This window comes from Lampetra planeri, chromosome 16 (assembly GCF_965212315.1).
Source record: "Lampetra planeri chromosome 16, kcLamPlan1.2.h2, whole genome shotgun sequence".
NCBI classification, from domain to species: Eukaryota; Metazoa; Chordata; class Hyperoartia; order Petromyzontiformes; family Petromyzontidae; genus Lampetra; species Lampetra planeri.
In genome coordinates, this window is record NC_136122.1 from 1255777 (window position 1) to 1274055 (window position 18279).

General features: G+C 42.5%; 1 protein-coding gene across 1 annotated transcript in view; it reads left to right on the forward strand.

The window, feature by feature from the left end:
- The window catches only part of LOC144722908 (sodium-coupled monocarboxylate transporter 1-like), a 33958-nt gene extending 16288 nt beyond the window's left edge, over nucleotides 1-17670 (forward strand). The window contains exons 8-15 of the mRNA XM_078601325.1: nucleotides 1306-1394; nucleotides 2391-2503; nucleotides 4565-4632; nucleotides 5889-5975; nucleotides 9191-9381; nucleotides 15484-15602; nucleotides 16211-16299; nucleotides 17546-17670. Of these exons, the coding sequence (XP_078457451.1) occupies nucleotides 1306-1394; nucleotides 2391-2503; nucleotides 4565-4632; nucleotides 5889-5975; nucleotides 9191-9381; nucleotides 15484-15602; nucleotides 16211-16299; nucleotides 17546-17656 (867 nt within the window). The 3' untranslated portion in view covers nucleotides 17657-17670. The remainder of the gene's footprint in view (nucleotides 1-1305; nucleotides 1395-2390; nucleotides 2504-4564; nucleotides 4633-5888; nucleotides 5976-9190; nucleotides 9382-15483; nucleotides 15603-16210; nucleotides 16300-17545) is intronic.
- Nucleotides 17671-18279: the final 609 nt, after the last annotated feature.

Sequence of the window (18279 nt, forward strand, 5' to 3'; positions counted from 1 at the left end):
AAAATGCAGATATGTATCCACATAGGCAGCTGGAACTAAACTGAACTGGTGGGCTTAAGGCCCCTGTATTTATACGACTATTTATATTACTGGAAAGTTCTAGAATGTTCTAGAAGTTACTCCAAGTTTACTCAGCACTGAATTTATCTGGAATGTTCTGGAAAATAGGTAAATTTAAAAATATCACTATCCTGGTCACAAAATCAAAGTTTGTGGGGAATAATAGTGATTTTCTGTACTTTTGAGGCATAAGCAATTAGGAAATAACACTTACTACCGAGGAACAAAACTAATTAAAAAAATTGTTACACAGTGGAATCAACAGTTGCCATGACGTTTAGTTATCTAATAAAGCTTTAAAAATAAATATCCCCAAATAGCCTTAACACACTAATGGGCCAAGTGCAGTTTAGAGAGCACTTTCGAAGGCCGACACTGCACACGAAGGGGAGGGTGGCCAGTAGCACGCCCGCCCGCCTTTGTCTCCCAAGCTGCAATGTGTATACATCGTACTAGGTACTCATTTGAGACTGTGTCGTCTTAGGGGAGGCCTAGGACTGGTTTAGATATTCGTCACTCATGTTAGCCCTGAGCAGACCCAACTACCTGAACTCAGGTAGTTGAGTCTGTATCACAACACATGTCCAGCCCTTTTATAAACACACTGTTAGATTGGGGCAGGGGTCGGTAAACAAAATAACAATAAGAGCAATTTCTTTTCGAATTCGCTAAAAAGAAAACCTCTACATTTCAAGAGCTGCAATACATGTGAATATGAGACGGTGGTCCTTAGTAAATAGCATCACAAAGCGGTCCTTAAAGAGCCATATTCGCCTCCGGAGCCGCGGGTTGCTGACCCCTGGATTAGGGTCTCCTCACGCCACGACTGGGGGTGAGGGCTATTTGATCAAACTTCACTCCGCGCACCATCTACCCTTTCCGCAAGCCTCCCCAGATCAGAACGCTAGGAACTGACTGACAGACAAAGCGGTTAGTTTTTTGTGTACCTATACTGTTATCTGGAGACGAGCATGTGAAGGAGACATTGCTCGTTGATTTTGTTATGTGTGCATAGCGGTCACCTATCCAACCAAGCACCATACAATCTGAACCCTGCTGGACTTCACATATTTGATGAGATTGGCCACATTGTGGTGATTTGGGTATACGAAATAAACTGCATTCTATGGCAAAACATTATAATATCACACTGTAACTAACCATTGTGCTATTCCAATCTTGATGATGATGTAAACGTGCACAAATGTCATAATCCTGTGTTGTCCTCCTGGTTCCTGGTTGTAGCTGATGCCTTTCTTGGTGATGGACATCTTGAGTGACTTCCCAGGAGTCCCGGGCCTCTTTGTCTCCAGCGCTTTCAGTGGTACACTGAGGTAGGCAGCTTCTCACGCTCAGCAAGGCAACGTCATTCGCACCTCTGATTAGCACGTTTGGCTATGTACAGTATGAAAGAAGTTCAACATATATACAAACACACACAGGAACAAAAGTTAAGTTTTGTTTTCACAGGAACGCTGTAAACATGAGTCTCGGGACATGTATGCAATTGCATAATTACGTTAAATTCAATTGACCATTAACTCCAATGCAGTGGAGCTCCTCTTATACGCAAACATAGTACTGTATATGTGACTCCTGCTATCTACCTCCAGAATCTATCTAGGTAAACTCCTACTATGCTCGGGATAAGTATTATAAGAAATGTCCACTTTAAACGGTGTCCTATTAGTTTTTTTTACGTAAAATGCCTGCCCCAGAGAGACTCTTATTATCCACAGCCGTTACTCGGACAAGCGAAGTCATGCAGAAAATTCCTCCTATCATCCATCATGTACAACAAGTTAGCTGAATCTGAGAATGACAAACAGCAGGAAAATATGCCTCAAAAATCACGTTTTCAATCCATACTACAGACCATCAGACTCGGATCTAAAACATGGACCTTGACTAAGAACATGGAACAAATACACATTTGAGACATATTGATTGTTAATACAAAGTACATGGGCTTGGGCAGGACACATGGCTTGAAACGACGGTGGCCAATTGACAAAACTCCTCCCGTGCTTGGTCTCGATATCCAGAAATGACTGGAGACTGAGTTCAGTGTCGCGGGTTCATAGCATTATTTTCTATCTAAGCAGTATATCGGTTAGCATGGCTTCCAATAAGAGGATCACAATTTAAAATATAATTTATAAAATTGGCTCAGGATTGTATATGGCAGATGGATACTGCCTCATGCTCATTTGAGTGAGACAATATTTCGTATTTAAAAAAAACATATCAAATATGAAGTTGTGATTCAAAAATACTTGTATTATTTACAGTGCCATATTTTTATATAGATTATTATTTGTGATGTGTAGTACAGTGTCCTCCAGCATAAACGCACTGGCAGCTGTTACTTTGGAAGATCTCATCAAGCCTCGCTTCCTGAATCTGCCCGAGAAGCAACTGTCCTTGGTCTCTAAGGGCCTCAGTGAGTAACAACACTAATTCTTCATTGTAACATACATCTTGTAAAATAATCTTGCTCTTCCTTTAATGTTATACAATGCTATATGTGTTCAGTTAGCTGCCTCCGTTCTGGTTATTACAAATATTGAAAATGAGTGCTGTTAAACAGCGCTCATTATAGTAATGTTTAATAGGTTTAATGTGATTTCAGTATTAACCCCCAAAACATGACAGGAATGAATAAATGCACTTACACGTACTCCCACCTGCCCCTTCCCCCACTTGTTTGTTGCTCTGTTGGGGGGCAATTTGTTACAACTATGAATAATGTAACCCGATTGTACAGTCGTGTGTATAATAATTATTTCCTGTCTCTTTTTTCTGGGATTTTGAGGGCACTGTGGCATATGCGTTCAGAACAACTGTCTGGGGCAAATACAACCATTAATAACTACGCTTCATATTCCCTCTGCATTCACGAACGCTGCATCTGCATGCATCCAATTTCAGACCCTTCTATGCCATGCTCTACCATGTGCAGCCCAAAAAAAAGCAGGTCCATACCATCAGTTTAGATCAAATTAAAACTGGAATTTACCTAGATGAGACATCATTGATGACTTTAGAGCTTTGTTGGTAGCCATTCATTTGAAGGTGCTTTAAAGCAAATATCACTTTATAGGTAGAATTCTGTAGATGTTTTAATTAAATATGTTTTGTTTTAAAATCAGCAAGTCATACGCAATGGGTTTTTTGGAAACATTTATATAAGTTGTGCAAAATTAAGGAGTTAATTTAACCACAAAAACCGTGTATTTGAGGCATACTGGAGCTATACATTTTCACCTACTGTAGATACCTGGATTGTGATCTCTACTTCATACCTTCCAAGAAATGGCTGCAAATCTTCTTCTTGAAAGAAAAACAAAGATTTTACATCATTGATGTAATGTTTAGGTATATTATGGGTTTAATTGGGGTTGTCTGACTTAGAATTTTGGCTGCCTGGGCTGACTCCAGCCCAGGAGTTGGAGCTACAGCCTGGGATACAGGTGTTTGTGGACAGCCCAGATCCATAACAGGGTGAATACAGCTCGCATTTAAAGGTGCGTGTGTATGGAGGATTAGATATATTAAAACCCACATCCAAGGATAATTTGTCTTTTTTTAAGTTGCCAAAAACAAGATGTATTAATTAGGTTGTGTAATAATAATTAAACCAAAGAAAATAAGAGCAGTGAAAAACAAGTTGAAGAATACCTAGAGCATTTATAAATGTGAGTAAAAAATTTCACACATTTACAGACTTTTGAATCATGCAGATGTAGGTAAGCTCATGCTGTCTGAAATGCCTTGCATAATTTAAATGCCTTGCATAATTTATTAACAAAACCATTATTCAGAATGATGAGTTCAGCATGGATACATTTATTTGTTCAAGTATATATCTATCTAGCGTCTACCTCACAACTGAGGGTAAAGTCCATGACAGATACTTTCCAACATTTGCGATTTGCAGCACCTTTCATGGAAAGTCCCATCTGACTGCTTACATTGTCCCACCAGTTGATCCGTTTTCTTCCCCTCTTCACTCCCATTTCTCTTTTCAAAATCATATTTATCATATCTCCAGCAGTAACCCACTTAGTATAGGTGCCACATAAGTGATCTTTCCTCTCATCAGACTGCTCAGTAATTTCTGCTTGTAGCCATTCTCAGCACATCTTCATTCATCTTGTTGTCACATAAGCTGACTGTTCCCATTATCCTCTAACACCACATTTAAAACGCAGTGTCCAAGTTTCACTGGCATATCCCACTGTACTCCACACTCAAACTTTCAATATCTTCATCCTTAATCACCTGTGACCTATTCGAAAGCAGTATTAACCATTACTTTTCTCGTATTAACTTCTTGTTCCCACCCTCAATGGTCAGTGACTGCTTCCAATGCATATTTTAGCTGAGTGTATGCATATGTATGAATTTGAGAATGGTTAAAGTGTTTTTTTCTTTAATTATATTGTTATTGGTGCAAGAATACAAAAAAAACTAATGCTGATGTCATGTGTATCGACGACAGGTGTCGGCTATGGTGTGATTTGCATAGCCATGGCAGTAGCTGCTTCAGGAATGGGAAGCATTCTGCAGGTATTCCTGTTTTCACTTTTCATAAAGCACACTCTATGAATATTGTTAATAAAGTTTGTGAAGTTAAAGTATCAAAGTGTACAGTTGTAGAGGTGTCTATGACGGCGGTAGTGGTGTAACAAAACATCAATCATTTGGTTAATATTGATTCTTAAGCTCGTGATGCATGCATACAATTGTCGGTAAGAATCTACATGTTTCTATTCGTACTTTGTGATGCATTCAAGTGATCCATAATATGTTTTTTTTTGGGTTATATCGCATAAATATAAATGTGTCGTTAAACCCGCCACCACCCGAAACAGCCAATAAGTAAGATTTGTCACGTAAGCATGCCAATTCGTTACTAGTACAGCACACTGGAGAGCAAATCCACAACATTTACAATCTTAGTACGACGTTTTGCCATTAATTACAACTAGCTTCATCAGGCGACAGCCAGTTTTGTGCAGAAATCTTCCTGGTTGGTTCCTTAAATAGAGGGATAGATGTGATGATGTCACTTGTGAGCCCTTCACGTGCGAAGGGGGTATTAATTAATGCATATACATTACATTAGGTATCCATTGCCGGTTGGGTTATTCATATTGTAATCAACGTACTTTATGCATGCACATTATTCTTGACCATCCTGTCTTTTGCGTGCAATGAAATAGCAGTACCCGTTATTGATTTTTCTTTTTCTTATTAAATATGAGCAGCTAATGCATGCATCAGACCAGGGTTTTCATAATTGTGAGTCATGACCATCAGCAAGATGCATGTCTCAAATTGCAATGAAGTGAAAACTGAATAAAACTATGACAAATATTTAAAACGAAACTATTTTTTTTTTAATATTGACTTAAAGCTTTCGTGACTACAGGAATTGATATTCTTGTGTCTTTCGGTAAAGAAAATAACAAAAAATAACGAAAAAACGATGACGTTTCGATCGCAACACAAGCGTTCGTCTTCAGGTAAGGCCCACTGAGCTATATACATAACCCTTTTTTCAGAAGCAACCTGACCACAATTGATTGCTCAACGAAGTGGCTTATCACGTGGACATTTATAGCAGCCAAATACTGTAAATGCATGTTTCTACACTCCTTGAATGATATATCCAAGGAGTGTGGTCTCCTATTAGTCAATGCGTTTGATAAGAGATCACAGATAAAAAAACTAGTTTTGGAAAACCCTGATTCGATTCTGCCGTGATGAAGGTGCAGCATGCTTGGGACCACATTTTCACCATGGCAGTTTTTGTTTTTCAGGCGGCATTGATGGTGTTTGGGATTCTGGGAGGCCCCATGCTCGGCGTCTTCGTCTTGGGAATTATCTTCCCCTGCAGCAATGACTACGTAAGAAAGACCCCCATGCTTAACCTGGCAGTAGGTTGATAAAATGATGTAAGTTGTAATTCTTATCATATGAGTAAGCTGAATCTTGATAATTGGGTTCAGTTAATTAGACATGTGTAATGACATATTGACATCTACTGGTTGGAAAAGGGAAGCACGGGTACAGGCACCACTATAAACATCATCCAATCCCAAAGGGAGAGGTATCTGGGTCAAAGGTAAAGGGCGGGGCTGGCCTAAATACTCCAGGAACCGGCTAGAAGGTTCCACAAGAGGGTGTGGCCGGAGGCGGAGCCTAGCCGCGCCTGCAGCAATATAAGCAGAGGCGGAGGAGGACTCGTGGTCGGTGTAGGGAGCCTTGGGTCCGGACTGCGTCGTTGCTCACCGTCATCTCTTTTCCTGTGAAGTCCCACCACCCTCGCCGGCATGCCGTCAACCAGCGGCGAGGCCGGGAGTGGGCGGATGGAACCAAACGTGGTTCCATCCGCCCACTCCTTACATTGGAGTCAGAAGTGGTTTAACAAGAAATACAAGTTAACATAAGATGTCTAAACATCAGAAGAAGCGTCACCCACCGGTGGAGTCTTCCAAGGATGATGAAAATGGAACCCAAGACCTGCCAATCCTGGGAGCCGTGGTCCCGGTTATGAAAACCACGGCGGAAGAGGTTGCAGCGCCGGAGACGGTCGGCGCAGACGCAACATCTACGCACCAGCAGCCCCAAGACAGCTGGAGGAAGGTGTCGGAGCAGCTGGACTTGTTGCTGGCGGTGGTTGTGCAGCTGGTGTTGCTCGTTCACAGCATCTACGGTGGCGGGGCACTCAACACACGCATCACTGGGAGGTAGCGACTAGGAGTCCGAGGTGGATGTTTCAGCGGGTTCGTCTGCAGGTGCGACAACCACTATTACGCATGCTGAGGGGAGCGCACAACTGGACGCCACCATTTCAGGCAGTGCGGGAGAGGCACGGACGGAGTCGCCATTTTACAATAGACGCATGGTGCGCAAGGTGCGGCAGCCGCCGCCAAGGATGTGCGGAGTGGGACCGATCGTACTCGCAGACTTCCTCAAGCTAAATCATTTGTCACAGCAGGCGGCGACTGGAGCGCCTTCACTTGGCGATTCGAGGCGGCTTTTCATTCAGTACATTGTATGGAGGAGGAGGCGCTGGTCGCTTTGCTGACTGTTTTGGATGATGACGTTCTTGCAGTCTTTAGAGCCATTCCTGCAGAGAAAGAGTTCACACTTCAAGGTGCTTATGCTGAGATGGCAGACTTGTACGAGCCGCCTTCTAACACGTGACACAAATTTTTTCAACGTAGGCGAGGGGAAGCCGAGACGCCTCTCGCCTATCGCAGTGTGCTGTTGGCGTTAGTGGGAACAGCTTACCCTGCCGTGAATCCGGAGGCCCTCGACTCGCTCGTCATAGAACGAATGTTGGGACTGGCTAGAGACATGGGGGTGGTCTTACCTGTGTGTGACAAAGACATTCAAACGTCCCGATGGGCCGCCAGGTGTCTTCAGGCCCACGAAAATCTACAGCGTTGATCTCAGATGGCGGCGTGGATGGGGGACCCCAGTCAGGACAGGGAACCGAAGGGATGGTCGCCGAGCACAGTTGTGGTGATTCCGGCCCGGCGATGCATCTTCGGAGGGGGATGTTGCTGCTGCAGTTCCGCCATGGAATCGGAGACGGGGGGACGCTGCGCGCCATTGATGGAGCTGGAGACCGCGTCAACGCGAGGACTGGGTGGCGCAGAGGCTGCCTTTGGCCTGTTTCCGCTGTGGCCAGCTGGGGCACTTTGCGAGGGGATGCCAGAATCGCCCTCCAACACCGATTGCTGCTCCAGCGCCCAATGCCCCTCCGGCAGCTCAACCTCAATCCCAACAGCATCCGGGCCTGTGACCGTGAACGGGGCTCACGACCTCGTCAGGATCAAGAATGTGCCTGCTGCTGCCGAGCCTGCTGCTCCTGTGCCTCCTGTGTTGCAGCCCGCATCTCCGGATGATCCGGTGGTTGGCACACCGCCCAAGAGGGAGCAGGAGGCCGTCCCCATTGACAGACCAGCATCGCGGACTCGGTCCAAATGCTTGTGGTTCCATTGATCCTTGCTCTGTCAGAGTGCCTAAGGGTTGTTGCGTTTTGTTCCCTTCCTCCGTCTTGCCCCCTTTGAATATCCCCTTCTCTCCGTGTCCCCTCATTATTGCGGGTAAATTGTTCTATGGGTTGTCCCGTCCTTTAAGGCACATGCCATGAGTCCTGCTTTTATACCTCTTTATTGTAAATCTTATTCTGTGCATACGTGCTCTTCCATGTTAATTGAATATTAGCCGAGACGGCTACTTTTTTTTATTATGGGGGGGGGGGGGGGGGTGATGTAATGACATAGTGACATCTACTGGTTGGAAAAGGGAGGCACGGGTACAGGCACCACTATAAACATAATTCAATCCCAAAGGGAGAGGTATCTGGGCCAAAGGTAAAGGGCAGGGCTGGCCGAGGTACTCCGGGAACCGGCTAGAAGGTTCCAAGAGAGGACATGTCCAGAGGCGGAGCCTAGTCGCACTTGTGGCAATATAAGCGTAGGCGTATTCGTGGTCAGTGTAGGGAGCCTTGGGTCCGGACTGCGTCGCTGCTCGCCGTCATCTTTCTCCATCGTTCGGCCACGTGGCAGATCTCCTGCGAAGTCCCACCACCCTCGCCGGCACGCCTTCAACCAGTGGCGAGTCCGGAAGTGGGCGGACGGAACCACACTGTGGGATCAACCACGTGTAGCCTGTAGGGATGCTAATATCTACGTGTGTACTCGGAGAAGTAAGAGGATAAGGTTGGCCCATGGTGTACCCGAATGTGAATAAAGAAGAGAGTACCCTCTACACGACGTGTCGCGGAAGTCGCTCATTACACATGTAAAAATTTCCCTTCATGATTCTATGAACTTCATGATTTGGGTTCGTGACTTGGTTGAAGATTTTTTGTTGTTTTTCCATTGTGGTATCGGTGGAACCAATCATTGTTGCAGGGTATATGCAAAACAATTAAGATTTTTTGTCGTGTTAATAATGGATTCTCACAAGCACAATTGGATGCATGTATTGTGAGCATAGGAATCTATTTGAATCGATTAATCATTGCGTGTCTAACAATTACACATAAGTGGTAATGTTGGTCTAACGTTAATGTGACTGCATGTTGTGAATATCTCTGCCATAGGGTGCTACTGCTGGTCTGGCGGCGGGGTTTCTCTTGGCCTTGTGGGTTGGAGTTGGAGCACAATTCTATCCTCCACCAGCTGACAAAACTCTGCCCTTACCTCTCAACACCAGTGGATGTCTGTGGCTTAACCAGACTGACAGTTTACTCAATGAAACGATCGTAACCTTGCTGGCTCCGACATCTAATGGGTAAATAGTTATATTCTTTGGTTCTTTCGGTAAAGTCATGTATACAATTAAATAAAATAATAATAGAATACGACGTTTCGGTTGCAACACAAGCAGTTATAATCAGGTAAAAATTAATGATAAAACATAGACACGGAAACAACATAGGCAGACACACATTCAGACAGAGACACACACAAAGACAAACAGTAATTCCTGCAGTCACGAAAGCTTCGAATCTATGGTAAATAGTTGTTTGCTTTTATACAGTTTTCTATGTCGCCTCCAAACTAATGAAAATGAATGGCATAGTACATATTGCTTAGTTGGAATGGTACATAATTGCTTACCCATGATTTCACTTGAAAAAGTATTAAGCATATGATGAGCTCATTTGCTGGTTGTATTTTTTCATTAGAATATAATGTACTCCTTGATTTGAAAGGACGTTATTAACCAGGTAAAGTCTTAACTGACTGTGATGTTTCCATCCTACCTGCATATGTCAGCTGTTATTTCGACTCTCTGTGTCTCTCTCTTTCTCTATGCCTCTCTCTTAGTTATCTCATGCTCACATGTCCGTTACATTGCACTCTAATGCCTTTGGATTGCACTCCCATGCTCACATGTCTTTTGGATTACACTCTCATACTCACAGCCCCTTCGGATTACATCCGTTGGGTTGCACTGCCTCGTCGAGGAGGCCGCTATTCTTCTCCTTCTTTTCTACAGTTACATGCTAATTTCTCACATTAACACCATGTTAATCTCTCACATTAACATAGCCACTTCCGTGCCCTCTAATTTCTCACATTAACATCATGCTAATCCCTCACATTAACATAGTCATTTCCGTGCCCTCATCTAGGAGGCCGCTCTCCTAGCTTACTTTTGCATTCTAATTTTTCACATTAACATCACTAGCCCCAGCCACTTCTTTATAACCCTGGAGCTACACCCATTTCAAATCTTTTAAAACAGTCTGCCTCAGCAACAGACCATGCTTCCCCACCTGATGATAGACGCTTGTGTTGCACCCGAAACTTCGTCATTTATTTTATTTTATTTAATACCTACGTGACTTCACCGAAAGAACCAAAGAGTATATGTACTCCACAAACATTTCGAAACTAAATATTGAGCTTCTTTGTTATTTCGTTAAAGTCACGTAGTAGGGAAGTAATAAAATAATAAAAATAAAACAATAAAACAATTCTCACGACGTTTCGGCCACAACGCAAGCAGCCATCCTCAGGTGAAGAACATGTCTGTCGATGAGACAAAGTCTGAATGACACGTCCTAGGCTTGGAGCGTCTATTTAAGCTGGGAGGGAGGAGGAAGAGCACCTTGACAAAATAATTTGCATATGAAGAGGAATTTAGCATATTTATGGGAAATGCAGGAATGCGAATAGTGCTAATTGTGAAATGCGTGGGAGGTGGGCGGGGGGTTTTCAAAGTCATATTATGCCCATGCATTATGCAGGATTAGCAGCATCAAAGGGAGGGGGCAGGGGCAGCACCAACAAAGGGAAGGAATGTTAATAGTGTGCAGCTGCAGCAACCAAACAACCACGTAACAAGCTAAAGTATAAACTACATAGTATCATCAGTATTGCAAATACACTCTCAATAAGCTGAGCTACCAACCGTAAGTAATACATTACAATTCTAGGTCACAAAAAATATAATATGCTTACAGCTAAACTTTTTAAACTTTTTCCTTACATCACACGGGTCTATCCCACACTATATGCTGCCATAGACAAACCCAAAACCAAATTGTATACTGTATTACTATACACTACCCTATGTCTTAGAATAATACATAGTGTAATATTGTGTAATATTACACTATGTATTATTCTACCCACCCAACTGTATACCACACTGCTGTATATTCACCATACAATCACGATACTATATATTACCCTATACATTGTATTAAACATTACACCTTAATACTATTTATTATTATACAATATGCTATACACTATACCATTGACCGTCGCGTGAAAGGTACCAAGAGGAAGCAACGAAATATGTCAATGGAAGAGTGGCGACCGGAAGCTTGCAGCGGAGCAAAGCATCCACTCCCCGTGGAGAACACAAGATATATAGTCAATGTCAGTGAGTGGGACGCGGTCTGAAAGCCACCGAAAACCCCCCGCCCACCTCCCACGCATTTCACAAATAGCACTATTCGCATTCCTGCATTTCCCATAAATATGCTAAATCCCTCTTCATATGCAAATTATTTTGTCAAGGTGCTCTTCCTCCTCCCTCCCAGCTTAAATAGACGCTCCAAGCCTAGGACGTGTCATTCAGACTCTGTCTTATCGACAGACATGTTCTTCACCTAAGGACGGCTGCTTGCGTTGTGGCCGAAATGTCGTGAGAATTGTTTTATTATGTTTTATTTGTATTATTTTATTACTTCCCTACTACGCGACTTTACCGAAAGAACCAAGAAGATGAATCCCTGCAGTCACGAAAGCTTTAAATCGAAATTTAACCGCCTCTACGGGGAGGGATTCCACATAACTTTGAGATCCTTCAACAAGCTCCGTGATAAGAAGGCTCAGCTAATCGAGTCTCTCACCTTTCTGAAGAGATGCCGCGACTCTAAGGTAATACCAAACGCATTTACACTAACATCTGTTGCTGTAACTTCTTCTAATGCTAAACGAATTCTGTCTAGAACTAGCTTAGCTCTTATCTCAGAGAAAATCAGACTTACGCGCACCGATCTAGATCAGTTAGACAAGACACTCTACAAATCACACTTATCTTTGAGTGCAACAATGTCCACATCGGATTGGGAAAATGTAGACAAAATGACTGCCTCTTCAGCTGCCGCTATGTCGACCAAATGTAAGGACAACTTGATTTCCAAATTCAACCGCCTCTCAAACAAGAGACCGGACCCACACATTGAAAAGCTAGATGTTAACAAAGTCGTAATTAATCGCAGTAACAGTTCTATTTCTGAAGGTCTGAAATCCGTTTTAGCTAAAGGACTAAACATTGCAGTCACACCTAGACACATACCAGTTAATGATATAATTGCTAGAGTAGATGTAGCTCTCAAGGGCCTGAGTCACATCCCTGCAGACGTAGCAAGATCTGAAATATCTGCAACCCTCAAAAACGCGAAGATGCCAGCTAGCAACATCAGCAAAGATGAGCGTTTTGAATTAGCTCAATTAAAAAAGAGGGATGACATTGTCATCCTCTCAGCCGACAAAGGCAATGCCACTGTCATCATGGACAAAATAGAATACAACAACAAAATTCAAGAACTACCCAACGATGGCAGCTATACAAAAATAAAAAGAGACCCCACCAACAGCCTCGTCTCTAAAACCAACCAAATCATTTCTGATTCAACTGCATTAATTGATCAGACCAAACAGTTCTCGTTGAAACCTTCTGCAGCCAGGCCACCAAGATTATATGGCTTGCCAAAGATACATAAAGAAGATACACCTCTTTGTCCAATTGTCTCTACGATCATCTCCCCCACATACAAACTGGCTCGTTTTTTGTCTGAAATCCTACTGCCTTTCACTGGAAAAACCAACTCTGCGGTACTAAACTCTACTGACCTGGTATCGACAATCAAGGGGATTTCCCTGTCCCCAGACGACCTGCTTGTCAGTTTTGATGTGGTTTCCTTATTCACCAAAGTTCCTGTACCTGACACATCGCAATCATTGAAGACTTGGTTCATCAAGGACTGAATGCTGGGGTACCCCCCCCCCTGGTGAGACACTGCTTAACCAATACATACTTCACCTGGAATGGTACTTTCTACAAACAAATTGAGGGCACCCCAATGGGCTCCCCTCTATCTCTTGTTGTAGCCAACGTCTTCATGGAGAAATTTGAGACTGATGCCATCCAGACTGCCACTCTACGCCCGACCTTATGGAAGAGGTATGTAGATGACACTTTTGTCATCTGGCCACATGGCCGGCCTGCTCTAGACCAATTTCTCGACCACATCAATTCCATACACCCAGCCATCAAATTCACCATGGAAGTCGAAAAAGATGGCAAGCTACCCTTTTTGGATGTCCTAATTAAAAGGAGACCTGATGGTTCAATGAGCCACTCTGTCTACAGGAAAGCCACCCATACGGATGCTTACCTAAAACCGGATTCCCACCACCATCCATCCCAGAAGAATTCCCTCATCAAGATTCTATACCATAGAGCCCAATGCATTTCCGACCAGGAACACATTGCCAGTGAACTCAAACATGTACGCCAAGCTCTTAAGGCTAATGGTTACTCCGACTACACAATCCGCAAAGCCATCACTCCAACCATCAAGAAGGACCCTGTTGAGGAGCCTCTCAAGACCATCACCTTACCCTACATTGCTGGGGTCACAAAAAAGATCTCCAAAATCCTGATTAAACACAAGATCCAGGTCCGATTCAACACAGTACATAAAATCCGTGATCTGGTCCCGTCTGTAAAAGATGTGGTTCAAGACATACAGTACCCTGGCGTCTACAAACTAAGTTGCCTCTGTGGTAGCAGTTACATTGGAGAAACCAAACGACATGTCTCGGACCGCATCCGTGAACATAAAGCAGACTTGAAACACGGTTGGGCAAACACCTCAGCCGTGGCAGATCACTGTTACAATTCAGTGGGCTCACATGATATTGACTTCTCCAAGACAGAGGTTCTCTGCAAGCCATCTGGCTACCATGAGAGATTCGTCCATGAGGCGATCCACATGTACAAACACAGAGACAATTTCAACCGAGAAGATGGATTCCGGCTTAGCAATCATTGGAAGGACGTAATAAACCATTTCGGATCTTAACTTATTGTGTCCGCGTTTACGGTGGCTTTCAGACCGCGTTCCACTCACTGACATTGACTATATATCTTGTGTTATCCGCGGGGAGTGGATTCTTTGCTCCGCTGCAAGCTTCTTTTTCTCGCTCTCCCATTGACATATTTCGTTGCTTCCTCTTGGTACCTTTCACGCGGCGGTCAATGGTATAGTGTATAGCATATTGTATAATAATAATAATAAATAGTATTAAGGTGTAATGTTTAATACAATGTATAGGGTAATATATAGTATCGTGATTGTATGGTGAATATACAGCAGTGTGGTATACAGTTGGGTGGGTAGAATAATACATAGTGTAATATTACACTATGTATTATTCTAAGACATAGGGTAGTGTATAGTAATACAGTATACAATTTGGTGTTGGGTTTGTCTATGGCAGCATATAGTGTGGGATAGACTCGTGTGATGTAAGGAAAAAGTTTAGCTGTAAGCACATTATATTTTTTGCGACCTAGAATTGTAATGTATTACTTACGGTTGGTAGCTCAGCTTATTGAGAGTGTATTTGGCATACTGATGATGCTTGTTACGTGGTTGTTTGGTTGCTGCAGCTGCACACTATTAACATTCCTTCCCTTTGTTGGTGCTGCCCCTGCCCCCTCCCTTTGATGCTGCTAATCCTGCATAATGCATGGGCATAATATGACTTTGAAAACCCCCCGCCCACCTCCCACGCATTTCACAATTAGCACTATTCGCATTCCTGCATTTCCCATAAATATGCTAAATTCCTCTTCATATGCAAATTATTTTGTCAAGGTGCTCTTCCTCCTCCCTCCAAGCTTAAATAGACGCTCCAAGCCTAGGACGTGTCATTCAGACTCTGTCTTATCGACAGACATGTTCTTCACCTGGGGACGGCTGCTTGCGTTGTGGCCGAAACGTCGTGAGAATTGTTTTATTGTTTTATTTTTATTATTGTATTACTTCATTACTACGTGACTATACCGAAAGAACCAAGAAGATGAATCCCTGCAGTCACGAAAGCTTTAAATCGAAATTTAAATATTGAGCTTCACGCATTAATTATCCCATTTCTTTTGGACCATTGCTTATTCATGAATATATTATTTTCATTATTGTAATAACATGTGGGCCGAGCACACCACACGAGGAGATTCCAATAACATAATACAACAACAAAAAACGCAATCATCTATTCGGGCGCGGCGGGACCACTTGAAAGGGGTTTCATGAGGATATTGCTGAGGTATCCTCTGTATGCCGTTCTCTCTCTGCAGGCTGCCTCCGGATCAGCCTGCTATAGCCAGCACCTGGTATTCTCTGTCCTACCTCTACTACAGTGCGGTGGGGACCTTGGGAGTGGTCATTGTGGGAATGTTCGTCAGTGTCCTGACAGGTAACATACTAAGATCTGATTGATATATTAATTTAACACGTAGGCTTTCGTGACCAATGTTATTCATAATAAAGGTTTTTGGGTTAGATCACATAAATATAAATGTGTTAACTCACCACCACCCGACAGTCAATTAGTAAGGTTTGTCACATGAACAAAATGTGCTAAATAGCTATTCAACACAGCAGTGGTGAGTAAACCCACAACATTTACAATTTAAGTACAACGTTTTACTGGTGATTAGAACCAGCGTCATCAGGCGATTTGCCAGAATTGTGACGAAGTCATCTTGCTTCTGGTCACAAATAAAGCTAAATTATGTCATCACTATGAGCCTATCAGATGCAAAGATTCGAGACGAGGTTATTGTAATGATATTAATTATAATGGTTTATTTTCATCTGAAAGTATGCAGGACATTTTGTATTTTATTATGTTTTATTTGTATTATTTTATTATTTTCCTTCTACGTGACTTTACCGAAAGAACCAAGAAGATATGCAGGACATATTACTAAAAATCTCACTATAATATGCCTGATATCAGATTCATTCCAGAAAATGGAAAGATCGTTTGAAGCAGAGCTGTGTGCTGTTGTTTGTCGACAGGTGGTAGGAAAGGGAAAGAAGTTAGCCCTTCCCTTCTCGTGAGGTCCTGTCTCCCGTGCAGTTGGAGGAAATCACATTCAGATACTGCAGTGAGTACTACGACGACTAAACTGTGATGGCCGATAAGGAGCTGTGACGGTATCGCCACGTTGTTGCCGTGATGTATATTTAGGCTCTCTGTGGGACGCCTTTAGAGTACTGGTATGTAATATTTTGCTTCCACATCCAGTACAGGGCGCCACCACTCTGCACTTCGCCGGTGGTCGTCATCCCTTTATTCTCAAAATCTAAACAGTGTTCTGATTGGTCAATGCGAATCGATAGGCACAGAAATGAATGCAATATATTAACTATAATAATTGTTCGTCAGCACAATTCCCTTCTTATTTAATTGGGATTATCCATGTGTGGATTCGTGGTATATTGGTTAGTGCACTACACAATTAACCGGGCATCCTAATTTGGATCTATAGCCATAGCTAACATAAGGGACAAGTGATATCTGAACTGGTAGTTGGCAACAAGTCCGCACTGACCAGTAGGAGATAGTATGGACAAACAACCCTCATGACCTTCACTTTGAGAGGACGCTTTCAATGAGCAAAGGGCTGTAACAAAAATATTCATAATTGGAGAATCGAACTGATGGGTTTTATGGTTCGGTTTAGGTAACCAAATACAGGAAAACGGTAGGTCAAAATAGTGTTCATTAGTAACATGTTATGGGGAATCGTGTTTTTGACCTCGGTTTGCAGCCCGGGACAAGTTTACCATTCCACATATAACAATAACATGACACGTACTTAAATCGTTAATGTGAGTACAGTACATAATTCAATGAGAGCATAACCAATTAGTTAGCATGTCATAGAGTATTCATGAAAATTGCTCTTGACTCCAAGGTAATATTGTATTTTACCCCGATATTTTGTATACATTATGTCATAGTTAAAGGTTAATTATCTTAAGAAACAATTAATGTGTCTATCTCATAGTCTATTTATGTCTGTGTCTGTCTATATCACTGTGTCTGTCTATTTCATTGTCTCTCTGTGTCACTCTATGGTTCTCTATCTCTATGCCCTTCTCTGTCTCTTTGTCTCTGTGTGTACGTGTCTCATTACTCCATGCTACAGAAAGCACACATGGTTGTCGTTTACGGTTCACCAACAACAATACATGTACAGTTATTTCTGATTAACGATGGCACTTTTTAGTTCAGTTCAACTTCCTTATTATTATTATTGTGAAATGTTTATATCAATATGTATATAGCAGGTGGGATATATGTGGGTTATTATAAATCACCATTGCACATTGTTCATTGTCCTGCAGGTTGTGGAGAAAGTTGCATCGGCTGCAGTCCCAAGCAAACCACTCGGGAAATGTCACACAGCAAGCATGGGTACAACCAACCCCAGTTTTGATATTGGTGAGGCAATGTAAAGTCGAAGCAAGACCAGTCTCTAATGAGTTATTAGGACTTTAGCTAAAGCTATCATTGGCAGTGCTTCTGGCACTGTATCACTATCGCTACCATGTACACAGGGGTTCGTTCTTGTACTATCTTTGGTTCCAAAGCACAAACTCAAATGACAGACAAACATACGGCATTGTTTCAATAATTCACGACTGGTGTGATGATTTGAAAACTATTGTAAATCCGTCATCTGTCAATAGGCAAGTCTAGCAAGCAATAACAAATAATAGTCAATCCTTAAGACATTCAATTAAGTGCTTAGATCGGAAATGGGGAGCAGCCAGAGCACAACCAGCACCTACACATTATTCACAACGCTTCGTTATATTGGAACAGTATATGGTACACTGACATTTTAAACAACATCCCTTCTTCTGGGCAGTGAGATGACAAGTATGGAAATTATGAATTCATGTCGAATCAGTCTACATTTTCCTACATCCTAAACTTTTTTTACGAACTTGTGTTTGTATTTAATTAGCTTGCTCTATGTGGTGATATTAAATGGTAATTTGGAATATACCAGCCCGTGATCACTTACTGAATTTGAATTAGGTTATGACAAAGATGCTGTGACAATCCTGAGGTG